The sequence below is a fragment of the Rhinatrema bivittatum genome, chromosome 7 (assembly GCF_901001135.1).
Source record: "Rhinatrema bivittatum chromosome 7, aRhiBiv1.1, whole genome shotgun sequence".
Lineage (NCBI taxonomy): Eukaryota > Metazoa > Chordata > Amphibia > Gymnophiona > Rhinatrematidae > Rhinatrema > Rhinatrema bivittatum.
In genome coordinates this window covers 116,871,067-116,886,106 of record NC_042621.1, presented here as the reverse complement: position 1 = coordinate 116,886,106, position 15,040 = coordinate 116,871,067, and the positions used below count along the sequence as shown (strand labels likewise).

At 45.7% G+C, this 15,040-nt stretch overlaps 1 protein-coding gene across 1 annotated transcript in view; it reads right to left on the bottom strand.

The window, feature by feature from the left end:
- Positions 1-15,040, bottom strand: part of ZSWIM8 (zinc finger SWIM-type containing 8) — a 328,217-nt gene that overhangs the window by 236,247 nt on the left and 76,930 nt on the right. Inside the window, exon 6 of the mRNA XM_029608976.1 lies at positions 8,414-8,521. Coding sequence (XP_029464836.1) covers positions 8,414-8,521 — 108 coding nt within the window. The remainder of the gene's footprint in view (positions 1-8,413; positions 8,522-15,040) is intronic.

Below are 15,040 nucleotides of genomic sequence, written 5' to 3'. Positions count from 1 at the left end.
GACATGTCAGCCGCCCAATTATGGAACCACAAAAGTCTCCGAGCAGATACCGCTGAGGCCATAGTCCTGGAGGAAGTGCAAAGATCATACAGGACATTGGCGCCGTAAGCCATGGCTGCCTCCAATCTCTCTGCCTGCTGTGCATCTGGGGTAAGAGATCCTGGGTATTCTGTAACTGTTGCACCCACCGGAGGCTCGCCCATAGAATATAACTGCTGCAGATGGCCGCTCGAATGCCGATAGCAGAGACCTCGAATATTCGTTTGAGGAGGACCTCCAGCTTCCAGATCCTGCAGATCTTTCAAAGCTGTACCTCTGGTGACGGGAATGGTGGTCCGCTTCGTGACCGCCGAAACAGAGGAGTCGACTTTCGGAACCTTCAGGAGCTCCAACATATCTTCTGGCAACGGATAGATCTTGTCCATCACCCTGCTAACCTTGAGGCCCTCCTCCGGGAAGTCCCACTCCCCTATCATAAGCTGTTTCATCAATTCATGTAGGGGAAAAGTCACAGGCGGACCCCGTAAGCCAACCAAAACTGGATCCACGGGTCTTCGGGCTGGGATCTGCCACCGTGGGTTCAATGCCCAGCTCCACCAGGACATGAGGAATCAATGGAGCAAGTTCATCCCTCTGGAATACGTGCATCATCTTAGGGTCATCCCCCTCCAGGGGCATCCCATCATCATCCGTCCCCTGCACCCCCGCAGGGGGAGGAGAAAGATGAGTCCGTCTCCTAGCTGGATCTGAGCCCTTCAAGGTATCCACTAGCGACTGTGTCCGGGACCCGGGGGAATGCATCCTGCAGATATGAACAGCCAATGCCACTTCCGGTTTCTTAGGGAGCTTCTGAGAGGGGTCCACCAATGCATCACGCTCCCGACCCCCTCTCTTGCGGGCACCGTTGGCCAAAAAGGCTTGATGCATAAGCAGGATGAATTCTGAGGAAAATCCCGAGGCCCCCCATAGCAGGTCCAACTACTGGGTCCTGGTCCTCATCAGAAACCTCTCCCGAGGCCCCCTGGGCCCTATTGGGACTTGAATCTGCAGGAAAAAGCTCGGGGTGAAGGGGGGGGGGATTCCACTCCCCCTTTAGCTGCTTCCTCCTCCACATGAAAAGCTCCCAAGATGGAGCGAGAATGGGTTGGCCCGAGGCTCCAATGCAGCCGGCAACAGGCCTGAAGAGGCTTGTGAGCCGGGGACTGCCATAGGAGCACCGGAGGATCCTTCTCCTCTGTGGCGGCAGGCGTGGCAAATTCACACTGCGGCGCTGCTAGGGAGTCTCTCCTCACACGCGGAGCAATGGCTGCTGCAGGGCATCGGAGAAGTGCAGCAAGGCGGACTAGAAGTGCCGACCGACATCAGGGGGGGGTGGAGTGCAAATCTCAACCCAACACTCACCGCACAAGAGATCCCTTCCATGGATGAGCCCCCCCCCCCCCCGGCCATGAAAAAGAAAAACAGTCATGCAGCGACTAGTGCTTGTGTCCTTCTACTGTCCGCATTTTTTTTTTTTTACTCACAGTTAGTAGCAGCAGTGAAGGGAAACAAGGGGAAATCCCTTCCCTGAGGGCTGGCAGAGGCTGCAAAGGTTGGGGGGGGGGGAGGGGGAGGGGGGAACTGGTCCCCCAGCTATCACCCCCAGCACACCATGCAGCACACTTTTGGGGTTACCAAACCCTGCTTGTTTCTGCCTACAACCAGGGCAGATAGTCCCACTAGGACCTCCTGACCCCCTGGGAGACTATTCTTCTCTTCCCAGAATATCTGTCTATCTTTTTTTTTGGATCAGGTACAGAATCACAGGTTTTGCACGACTTCCATCTGCTGGAGACAAATACTGAAGAGTCACAGTTGGAACACCAGGCTATAAGGTGGAGCCTTAAACTCTGTCTCCATCTGCTGGAAGGGAGGCAAAACCCAGGTGTTTGGACTGATCCGGGTACATACAGGAAAGCAAATGTTGCTTACCTGATGTAACAGGTGTTCTCATGGGACAGCAGGATGTTAGTCCTCACAAATGGGTGACATCGAGGATGGAGCCCTGTACGGAAAACTTTTCTGTCAAAGTTTCAACAAGCTTTGACTGACACTGGCACACTGGGTGCACTGAGCATGCCCAGCCTGCAATTATCCCTGTGAGCCACAGGTGTCTCCCTCAGTCTCGTCTTATAGCTAAAAAGCGCAAGCGAAACTAAAATAAAAGTATACAGACACAATTCCGCGGGGTGGCGGGCGGGTTTCGTGAGGACTAACATCCTGCTGTCCCGTGAGAACACCTGTTACATCAGGTAAGCAACATTTGCTTTCTCACAGGACAAGCAGGATGGTAGTCCTCACAAATGGGTGAGTACCGAGCTGAGGATGCCCGGGAATGCACCAGATACACCGCAGATGCGCAAAGGCGTAACGACTGAGGTGGAAATGGGAACGGAGGGCATCCGCAACACCATAATGGGTTCGTGGAAGGATGTTGGGTAGTGAATTGAAAAAAGTAAGAGTAGGCGGACTGGCCAAACATGGAGCATGCCGGCTAGTCAAATGTAAGCAATAATAGGCTGCGAAGGTATGGAGAGGACTCCAGGCTGCAACCTGATAAAAAAGTACAAGCAGCAGTAACCAAAGGGAAGCTGTTAAGGCTAAGACGGACACAACAGTATGTGGATACCCACAGTGTTGTAGTGAAATGTCTGCTTGTTGGTAGGAAAGGAAATATAGACCACTTAATCAGAAGGATTAGGTCTGTGTGGCCACTGGAAGTAGCAGCTTGACCCTTGCATGAAGGAAAGAGTCAAGTGGAATTCACATGGAATGCAGTGCAATGTAGATAGAATGTAAGCACAGCATTACTGTCCAGGAATGTGGAAAACCCACTCTCTCCCTAGGGCGAGAGAGAGAGGTTAGGAAAAATTAATAGAGTATTTCCTGAGGAAAGGAGATACAACATCTACCTGAAAAGGATAGAAAGTTGAATGCGTAGAACTACTCAGTGGCAGAGGAATGGAGTCAGGTGAGTATGGAAAGAGTGCATAACTCACGGACCCTGCTGGCAGGAATGACATTAAGAGGGAAAGAAGTTCCCTTGCCAAACTGTGGAAGAGAGGAATGGAAAGGCTCAAACGTAGAATGTATGAGACTTATAAGGAGAATATATATGTTCATTCCGTGATTAGAGAAATAGAGGCGGCTTGATCAGTGGATAATCCATGGTAAGCCGACTCAGATAGGATTACCGAAAACGGGAACCCAATTCCCAAAACGATACACCTCCTAAGAGAAAGGTGTATCTATGTGGAGGATGTCTGGAGAACAGAATCCGAGGGAGTAAGAAAAAATGGTGGAAAAGTAAAAGGGGTAATACCTCTTTTTTTTTTTTTTTTTTTTTTTTTTTTTTTTTTTTTTTTTAAGCGTCAGGAGGTAAAGCCTGCCATATTAAACGGCAAGATTTATGTTTAGAAGGTTATGTGACGCTACCAGAACCTAAGAACATCAGTAAGTCTATGATTTGGGACTGACTGGTGAGGGAATAAAAGGTTACTGATATGATGGATTGAGAAGTATGGGAAGCATACTGATCTCAGTCAGGGAGTGGGGAAAAGAATACTGAACCCCATCCCAGTTCAACATTAGAAGAATGCTGGCTACGAGAGGCAGCAGAAGAGATATATTGAAGAGGCCTTTGATGGAAGAAAAGGCATCTAAGGGAACGCATAGGAAACATGTGCAGGGAGCAGAACCTGTGCATCGTATGGAATGATGCAGACGCCGAGGAAAGTTTAGTTAAACTCAGCGTTAAAAGATTTGCCCTGTACACATGTAATTGAGACCATTCGAGAGGATAGAACCTACGTGGAGGTGGTCTGATAGAGCGTTCATTAAATCTCTTAGATATGTGGCCCAAGGTCGCATGAAGTGAACAAGGGCCAAGGGTAGAGCTGCGCAGCTGTCTAGCAGAGCAGCTAAGAGGTAATGCATGCTTATGAGTTGGAAAGCACATTGTCCCTATGCTGTCTGTCTGTATGCACAAAGAATTGTTGCAAAAGCAGTATTGGAAGGCATAAGGGCATAACTCATGGGTGCAACGTCCAGGAAGTTTATGAGAAACTATGCTGGAGTGCAATAGATGCATAATGGGTTGAAAGCTTTCAGGAGAAACTTTATAACCCTAAGGAATTGCGAGCATGAGTCGAAGGAGACTAGGTCCTAGTTCGAACTGGGATAAGAATCAGGGACGAAAGCAATGAAACCACTTAGGTCCATTGAGTATAGAATGTCACTGAATATAACCCATAGCAGTTTTGAATTATGAGAAAAATGCATAGTGGGAAGAAACCCCATAGCCCAACCATGAAAAGTTGAAAGGCTGAGGTTATGGAAAATATGCGCAGGGACATATAACAATGTATCAGAATGTCTGTGCGCATGCTGGACAAGAGGGTCTTAAGACTGTGGTGTCCAGAAGTGTTACAGAAGGGATTTATGGCAGTGACAGTAATCCCAGTTAGTAAATGTATAGTGAGTCCTGAAAAAAGTGAGAGCTCCTTGCATGTACTGAAAGTGGTTAGCAGTAGTCTATGCAAGGAAAGTGAATGATGTTACACTCCGCAGAGAAAACAGCATTCACCAACAGTGATGCAAGAGACAGTTCACTTACCGAAGCTGGTGCCAGCGGCAGAGCTTGGGGTTGTAATGTTGACTCACCATAAAGCACATAGAAACATTAAAATAATGTACTTACTGCAGTATGGAGTGATGGTAACCAAAGATACCATTGTACCTGTGACGTCTAAAGAAAGTTGGATTTTCTTAGGTCCAGGATGTGCGGAGAGTAACTATTTTCTGTTAAAAGAAAGAATAGTGCAATTAAAACTCCCCAACCCCCCTCCCTTCTCCCCTCTGCACTTCGTAGCGCCTGGGGGAGTGTACCGGGACTTTGGTACAAGGTGGGGTGGCCGCTCTGATATCTGACCAGATGGGAGACCAGGAGGTGTCCCAATGGAGGATATCATGTAGGCTCCTGCAGGTGTGTGAGCGGTAAGTGGTACCCGCATTTCTGTATGCTGTACAAGGAGACACTGAGACCTGTGGCCAGGCCTCAAGGTGGACTTGTACATGGGGCAATGGTTGCTGAATCTCATGTTTAGCAGATCAGCCAATGCAGCTGGTCCTTGGTTGGGAGGGAACCAAGAGTCAGAGCATTGGTCGGCACAGGGACTTGTTACTGACAAGAGAAGAAGCCCTGCTGCAATCCCAAGAAGATAGAGGGGTTCTCCTGATATTGTGGCTAACATAGCTAACATAGCGATATGTGACACTAATACAGTTCTAAAAGGCACATGACCCAGAACTTTTCGAACCACGGTCCGAATGGGAGAACACAACTCTATGGGAATGCCGCCGAAGCGGGTACTTACCATCCGACGTGGATCGCCGCAAGACAAGCCGGTGAAGATTGTTGACTCAGACTGTCTCCGGAGTCCTCGAGGGTAAGGCCGGGGACGTAAACGTCCATCTCGCTCTGAAACCCGGTATGGTGGCACAGGTACAGAGGAGACAGGCCAGGCGTGAGTGGCGTTTAGACTGCTAAGTGTAACAGATGGCCATAGTCCCACACCACTTGACGGTGGGGCACGCCAGGAACAGAGGAGCCCTAACGGAACTCATGTTCCCTTCCCTCGTCACAGCGGCTCGATGTGTCGTGACGCCAATGCAGAAGCCGTCGGACCTGGATCCGGAAGTTCTGGATCACCAAGGACTTCCAAAACTGTAGGAACAGTGCTGATGGCAGTGGTGATGTCGCTCTGCCCGAGCGTTGTCCAGCCTGGAGAAGGATGGCACCGATGTGCTGGATGGCGTCAGCGGCGGACGATCACGATGTCGGCGATGATGGGTGCCACGGTGCTCGGCCCGGTCTTTCCCCAGCGCCGAGATGGAAGCCCTCGTCGTCCTGGAAGGCGATCGATGATGAACTGTCAGCACGCCTGCTCTGCTCCTGACACAATGGAGTGTCTTAAGCTAATACGGGGCTTAAAAAAAAACCCAAAGCGTGGAGCAATGTGAGGAGGCGAGGGTATTATGTGGCGGTGCTATGTCGGTATTGACGATATTGAAGGCAACATAAGGGGCTTCGAGGATATCATCAAAATGGGTATGAAAAATCGTCGATGACTGGCCAGGAGAATGATGACAGTGACGGGCACTGACAGCAGTGGCATAGGTATCTTTGAAACGATGTGGAATCGAATAATCGAAAAACATTGCCGTTATTGAAAAAGATACCGGCATCGACTGAGTCAAAGTCGAATCAATAGGGCGTCAAGGACACCAAAGGAAAACGGAGGTGTCGAGGGCATCGATGCATGGAGGCGGGCATTTATGCCGTTTGTGGCATGGCCACGGGCATCAACTATAGGGCCACAGACGTTGACGGTATCGATTTGGACAGACTCAGATTTCCAAGTGTACATGGCATCGGTGCCCCAGACACGTGTGTCGGTGGCATCGATATGGACATGTATGGAATCGATGGCATGGATCTCCCAGTCGATGAATTCCATCCCGGCATCAACGCCAGTCCTGGAATCGGCATGGGCATCGATGCCAGCCATAAGGCTGGCATTGGCATCAACGCCCATCCACGGAATCGAGCCGGCATGGATACCCACCGATGGGACCCACCTGGGCATCGAATTTCACAGATGGGAGCAGCCTGGCATCGACTGCCCTCGATGGATGCATTCTAACATAGATGCCCATGGATGAAACACCTGGGCATCGGTGTCCATCAATGCAAAAGGACCTGGCACCGATGCCAGACGGACAAGCCATCCGGCACCGATGCCATCGACGGACAAATCATCCGGCACCGATGTCCATCGATGGGGACCATCCGGCACTGATGTCCACTGAAGGGGACCATCCGGCATCGATGCCCACCGACGAAATCGATGTGGCACCGATGCCCACCGACGGAAAAGGGCCGGACATCGGTGGGGAGGATGGGGCATCGATGGCATCCCCAAAAAGGGGGTGGCATCGATGAAGTGACCCTGGGATCGTTAAAAAGTGTCTCGGGCAACGGTGGCGGCGACCCGAGTATGCATGGCAGTGACTAACAGCGTGTGCGTCAATGGCATGCATCCGAGTAGGGACGGCACCGAGGAAGCCCAAGGGAAAAAAACAGTGCGTAGGAGGAAAAAAGCCTGGTAGCACTGAAAAGCAAAAAACATGGATAAAGGCATCAGGGCACCGTGGGGGGAGGGGCGCTGATGACATATAAAAGCCCAGGGCGGTTTAGGAGGGTACCCGTGTAGTGATAGGTATCGACTGCGTGAGGGTACCAGGGAACGAAGGACTTGAAGCTACAGAGGTCCTAAAGTTAAGGAAAAAATCCCTACCCCACTAGCATAAGCAAGCAGAGTGTCACAGAGACACTCGCAAGCTGTTTAAAGTTAACTGAAAAATGGGGGAAGGGAAGGCTTCAGTCAGTTAACAGCCTTAAGATAGTGACAGAAACCGACCGAAAAATAAGAATTAGTACTCACCGAGCGTCGTAAAAACGTACGCGGAGGGAGACCTGTGCAGGGAAAAGTGTTTTTTGAAGTGAAAAGTTAAGTGTTTCCATGAGGTAATTAGTTAAAAAATCCTCACAGAGCTCCAACCGCTATGCTGACTGCAGAGCGGAAAAAAGAAGACTGAGGGAGACACCTGTGGCTCACAGGGATAATTGCAGGCTGGGCATGCTCAGTGCACCCAGTGTGCCAGTGTCAGTCAAAGCTTGTTGAAACTTTGACAGAAAAGTTTTCCGTACAGGGCTCCATCCTCGATGTCACCCATTTGTGAGGACTACCATCCTGCTTGTCCTGTGAGAACTAGCCATTTTAGATATTCTCTTGCAAATCATCCACCCTGCTTATAATATCCATTCCCAACATCTTTTTAAGAACAGCAGTGGAGAGGGTCAACCAGAGGGATCAGCAGCAGTACTGTACTGCCCACTACCAGGCAAGAGATCCAGGTTCATTTCCTGAACCTGTTTCCTGCTCCTTGGACCAACAGGGGCAGGAATGCTATAGAGCCAGCACTTGCAGTTCCTGGGAGGTAGTCTTCACTATCATAGCTGATCACTTATTTGCCAGGTTCAAGATGCTTGTGGAGTGCAGCCTGTGATGTTGGCCCAGGACTGTCAGTTGCATTGATTAGGTTACATGAGAAAGACATCAAGGATTCAAAAAGGGAATAATCTCGGGTAGCTGCATACTGTATTCAAGTTCATGGGGATGTAAACCCAGTAGTGACCAGCTTGGAGCACCAAAAGGACAAGAGAAAACTTACATCTGATCTGAGATTCCACCTAACCAAGGCCTTTTTTGTGGCAAGAAGTGGGTATCAAGATAGTACTATCTTCCTTTACCTGTTGCGGGAGTTCACTGATGAGGTACTGAGCAAACTTCTGTAACTGGTCTCTCTGCAATCTGGACAGAGATTCAGACACTGGTGCTCGCAAACAAACTGCAGATGCCTGAGAAGAAACAAAAAAGGAGAGCTGAGCTCTGTGTATACAAGTCCACAAAAGCTAAATCATGCTAGTACTTAAACATCCATTTCCTCTGCTATGTCTTATCACACACCCACCAAAATTAGTGAAGCTGTTGCCTGCGTACCAGCTCAGAAACCTTGACAACTGAACCACTTCCTTTCCTGTACTCTATTGCAGAACATCTCATTGTTCTAATGCAAAGGATCATAATTTCCTGGAAAGTCCAAGAGGGAGAGACTGAAGATGCATATTGACAAAAAGTCCATCCATTGCTAAAAGTCACTCCCTAAGAGCATGGTCTTTGGCTTGAATGTATTTCTTTCATTATGAAAGAAGTTTATTAGCTAAATCATTCTTTTACACACTCAGTTTCTACAATGTGAAAACATACTGTCTTCAAAACAAATTTTCCTGGCTTCTCACAATATGAACTAAGATATGATCCAATAGCTTTATTATTACACAATTTGCTAGAAAGTCTCCTCACCTCTGGCTTTCTATTCTCTATCCCAAAACTTCCTAAAGCTATACTGGTGACTCCACAGCCAGTTGAGTTTTCCCAGATATCCACAATGAATATGCATGAAATCCAGTATATGAAGACCACTCAAGCATATTCACTGTAGACATCATGAAAACCCAGCTAGTTTTAGAGTTACCAGGACAAGATTGGGGAGCCCTGCTCAACTCCAGTGAATATTCTTCCAACTTCCCATGTCACTGCATGTTAAACCTAGCGGATGGAAGGGCCCTGACAAAGTTCTTCCAGCAGACAGATATACGCAGACGTGTGGGATAGCAAGGGAGCATGCCTGAAGGATCTTGAATTTAAGCATTTGCAGTTTTTCCCAATTTTGCATCTGCAGAGAGCATATCCCTTTGTGGCTTGAAGTGCAGACAGCCTGCTCAAAGAGACACTCTCTCTCTCACCAGATGATGGTATACGAGCAGCACATACTGCTGCCTCCTAGGAGGCAGACTATCATAGCACTGGCAAATCATCATTTAACCTCTGCACATATATACATCTATGGTTTCTAATCTCCACTTCAGCCTTTCTAGATAAATTATTACTGGAAATATTTTTGTGTCACCAACACTATTATGTATAGTCAGGACTGTGGGAGAATCTACTACCGGTAGGTATATGCATTAAATTTTGTTTGTTTATATGCATTAACTTGTGTGTAAAATTAAATTAACGCATATAAAATGCAGTTTATGCATGTAACAAATTTTAAAATGCAATGAAAAGACATAAGACACTAAAAGTCAAGTTGTTCCTATGTAAACTCCTAAAATCTACCCAAAATAAGTGAAACAGTCACCCAGGACTTCCATGATGCAATTGACACTGTGACCAGGGGTGCTAAATCTCCACTAATGACATTTTTGGATCCAAGGCTTTCTATAACTATATAGCAACTTTTTATTTTTTTATACACTTTTTTATACCGGTATTCGTAAAAAACTTCATATCTGTTTACAATTTAAGACATTCAAACCAAAATGTAAAACATTATTTTAAATAAAAACAAACAGCTTCTAAAATACATCATCACTTTAAAATACAATCATTAAAATATACCAAATTTCTAAACAACTAACATAACTTATCAATAATTGAGATGAGGGCAGGAAGGGAAGGGGGGAAAGGAGAGAGAGTGACTTCAGTGTTAAAAAGCCTGTTCGAACAGCCATGTTTTGAGGTTTGTTTGTTTTTTTGTTTGTTTTTTTAAAGTATATGGATGAGATTCCAGCCTCAGGTCAGCTGGTAGTGCGTTCCATATTCTTGGGCCTGTGAGAGACAGCGCCCTGTCGCGAACCATATTTAAGTGTGCCAGGCTGGGCGATGGGATGGACAGTAGGACCTTACCTGAGGATTGTAGGTTACGTTGAGGCGTATGGATGTGCAAAGCCGCGTTTAACCATCTATTTTTTCCCCATACATTGATTTATGAATTATTGTTAAGCATTTAAACTGGGTTCTATAGAAAATGGGGAGCCAATGAAGTTCTTTTAGGATTGAGGTAATATGGTCATGCTTTTTACTTCCTGTTAACAGCCGTGCTGCTGCATTTTGCAAGAGCTGTAGAGGACGAATCGTTGAAGCCGGAAGGCCCAATAGTAGGGTGTTGCAATAATCTAGCTTGGAAAATAGCAGGGCCTGAAGGACCGTTCTAAAATCATTCATGTGTAATAGTGGTTTTAATTTATTTATTTTTTTAATTTGTAATTTATAAAAACCTTCCTTCATCATTTTATTTGTAGCCCCCTTAAAATTGAATTCCTTGTCTAGAATAAAACCTAAATCTCTTACCTAGTTAGTAATGATTTGGAAATTGTTTAGTGCTTTAGTTTGTTAATACCCTTTCGTTTATTTTATTACAAATTAATAGAATTTCTGTTTTTGAGTGATTTAATGACAAATGCATCTAATTGAGTAAACGCTGAATGGACTTAAAATACATATTCCAGAGTTTTAGTGTGGAATCAAAAGAGCCTTCCATCGGAAGTAAAATTTGCACGTCATCTGCGATATAAAATGTACTAAATCTATACCTGCTAAAAATTTACAAAGGAGTGCCATATAAATATTAAAAAGAGTAGGCGAAAGGGATGAGGCCTTGAGGGACTCCAGAACTAAGCTGAATTATATCTGATTCTGTACCATCTAGTCTAACTTTATATGCTGTATTGGCCAGAAAGGATCTAAACCATGCCAGGACAGTGTCTGCTATACTTATTTCTTCTAATCTCTTTATCAGAGTTTCATGGTTGACACTGTCGAAAGCCAAAGAAATATCTAATAAAATTTAAAAAATATGCTTTACCACTGTCCAGACCCCTTATTATATCAGAAATGACGTCAGTAATGTTTCAGTATTAAAAGACTTACGGAAGCCAAATTGAGCGGGATAGAGAAGGTGATTATTATCTAAATGTTCCATCAACTGTTGATTGACCACTTTCTCAATCAATTTTGCTAACAGACGGGCCGATTCAGTAAAGTCTGCGGGAGAGCGGGCGAATGCCTGCTCTCCCGGCGCGTGCACAAGCCACTCGCCTGTGCGCGCGATTCAGTATTTAAATGAGGCCGGCGGTAGAAACAGGCAAAAGGAGGCGCTAGGGACACTAGCGTGTCCCTAGCGCCTCGTTTTAGCCCAGAGCGGCAGCTGTCAGCGGGTTTGACAGCCAACGCTCAATTTTGCCGGCATCTGTTCTCGAGCCCACTGACAGCCACGGACTCGGAAACCGGACGCTGGCAAAATTGAGCGTCCGGTTTTCGACCTGACAGCTGCGGGCGACTTCAAATTTTTTTTTTCTTTTACTTTTTTTTACCCTTCGGGACCTCATGATATTAAGTCGGAGGGTGCTCAGAAAAGCAGTTTTTACTGCTTTTCTGTGCACTTTCCCGGTGCCCGAAGAAATTAGCGCCTACCTTTGGGTAGGCGCTAATTTCTGAAAGCAAAATGTGCGGCTTGGCTGCACATTTTGTTTTCTGAATCGCGCGGGAATACCTAATAGGGCCATCAACATGCATTTGCATGTTGAGGGCGCTATTAGGTTCGGCGGGTTGGACGCGCGTTTTCAGCCCCTACTGAATAAGGGGTAAGGAAAAACGCGCATCCAATGGCGGGTACTGTATCGGCCCGAGAGGGAGAGTGGAAATTGGTCGAAAACTGGATAGTGTATCTGTATTTAACTATGCATTTTTTGGAATAGGTTTGATCATCCCACATTTTAATGAATCTGGAATTTTACCTTCGTCCAGAGAGGAGTTCCTGATTTTTTAGCCAGCTCTCTGGCAGATATCATTGACGGATTGAAGGGCTTTTATAGGGATGGAGTCAATGGGATGGGCAGCGGGATTAATTTTTTTTTAAATAAATTTGCAGTTTCTGATGAAACAGTGTCAAAAACTGACCATTTAGGACATGGATTAATGGGCAGAGAAATTACTAGCAATGGTAACATGGAATAGACTTAGTTTTTGGGTACTTGCCAGGTTCTTATGGCCTGGATTGGCCACTGTTGGAAACAGGATGCTGGGCTTGATGGACCCTTGGTCTGACCCAGTATGGCATTTTCTTATGTTCTTATGACTAGGACAGGCTAAATTGCTAATTAGTTTTTGAATTATCTCACTGAAATGTTAGCAAATTCATTTGCTTTGTTTTTCGTATTGCCTATTATGATCTTCTGTTTGACATTCATCAGTTCCGAGACATATGAAAAGAGCATCCAAGGATTAAATTAAAATTTGTGAATTTTTGTAGCATAAAAGTCTCCTTTAGATGAATTTATTTTTGGATCTGTATTTGGTAAGCTTACTTCTATAACAAGCTATGGACGAAGGATTAGGATGTTTATGCCATTTTCTTTCCAGGTGATGCAATTCTCTTTTCATACTGTTTAACTCAGAATTAAACCATGGTGCTTTGTTTTTAGAAAATGGGGTGATACATTTCTTAAGCGTGGGGGCATAAGATGACAGCCAACTCTGACATGATCTTATTCCAAGAAAAAACTGCATTTTCAGCAGTGGAGGTGTCTAGGCTTTCTAAAGCATTGGGTAAGGTGGTAATTAAATCCTCTTGAGTACATGATTTTTTAAATTCTATTTCTATCTTGGAGGGGGAAGTATATAAATCAACTAGATTTAACGATAAAGAAGTAGGAGCTTAGAACTACTGCTGTATAAAGTACAAGTAATACTGCAGCAAACAAACTGTCTCTGAGATAGAACAGGTCAGCAGGCAAGAAACCAGATTTGCTTTTGCAAAGAAGTAGGATGTTGCTAGTAGGTCTAACAAACCATTATGCATTCAGAAATATGCAATAGTTAAATTATACATTTTTCTATTCCACAGCTTCCATTCATAAATCCAATGCAGATTATGTAAAATACATTCAGAAAATCACCAAACAATATAAACAGCAAATATAATCAAAATACAAACAAAACTAATAAAACCATATTTATTCAAATGTCATCTTAAAATAGTGTGCCTTGACCATCTTCCTAAAAACTTTAATATCTCTCCAAGATCTTATTTTTATTGGGAGATCATTTCATAATTTGGGACCTGTGTAAAAAAAGGCTCACTTACACAAGCTCTAATTTATAGATCTCTGCTGCTGGTAGCCTAAGTAAATGTGTACCTGCAGACCTCAAATCTCAAGCTGGGACATACCAACATAACTGTTGTACCACTGTACAACCCATCTCAGCATATAGAAGTTTATGTAAAATAACCACAGATTCTAAATTTGTATCTTCAACATACAGGTAAACCAATGTAATGAGAGAATGAAGGCAATCTTAAAAAGCAATTGCCCGAGTAAAAGTGCTGCTGAAATTTTCCCACTCTTAACCAGGCTAAGAGTACCCTCAGGTCCCAGCGCATGCACACTTTCAGGTGGTGGTGTTTCTGGCAGTATGTTCAGCCTGGACGAGAAAGAATGGGTGGAGATTGAATTTTCAAACCCAGGCACGTTATTGCCCACCGAAGTATAGAAAAAGCAGGTGCAAGTGCAGGCACGTACTTTTCCCCATGATAATTTTCATACAGGCCGATTCAGTAAAGTCCGCGGGAGAGCGGGCGACCACCCACTCTCCCAGTGCGCGCACAGGCCACTCGCCTGTGCACGTGATACAGTATTTAAATGAGGCCCAGCGGTAGAAACGGGCAAAAGGAGGCCCTAGGGACACTAGCGCTTCCCTAGCGCCTCCTTTTTGACAGGAACAGCAGCTGTCAGTGGGTTTGACAGCCGACGCTCAATTTTGCCAGAATCGATTCTCAGACCCGCTGACAGCCACGGGCTCGGAAACCGGACGCTGGCAAAATTGAGTATCCGGTTTTCGACCCGACAGCTGCCGGCCGACTTCCAATTTTTTATTTTTTTTTACTCTTCGGGACCTCCAACTTAATATCCCTATGATATTAAGTCGGAGGGTGCACAGAAAAGCAGTTTTTACTACTTTTCTGTGCACTTTCCTAGTGCCGAAAGAAATTAGTGCCTACCTTTGGGTAGGCGCTAGTTTCTGAAAGTAAAATGTGCAGCTTGGCTGCACATTTTACTTTCTGAATCGTGCGCAAATACCTAATAGGGCCCTCAACATGCATGTTGAGGGCGCTATTAGGTTCGGCGGGTTGGACGCGCGTTTTCCGCCCCTTACTGAATAAGGGGTAAGGGAAAACACGCGTCCAATCGCGTGCTCCGCTGGAGCGCACTGTACTGTATCGGCCCTATAGTGAAGATACACGAGTACTTTTATTTTGAAGACAGGATCAAAGACTGTGGGGTAAAATGAGGCCAGGGACTTTGAAAGCTGCCCAATGTATGCTAGTTAAACTCCCTGCATCACTGCAAAGAAACCAATATGCCCAGTAAACAACATTTCGGTGTATGTTTTTAAAGTGGGATCTATGGGCCCAATAGAAGGATTACATGGGCAGACTGTCTGAAGCTGCAAAAGTGGATTTCCAGTCACCT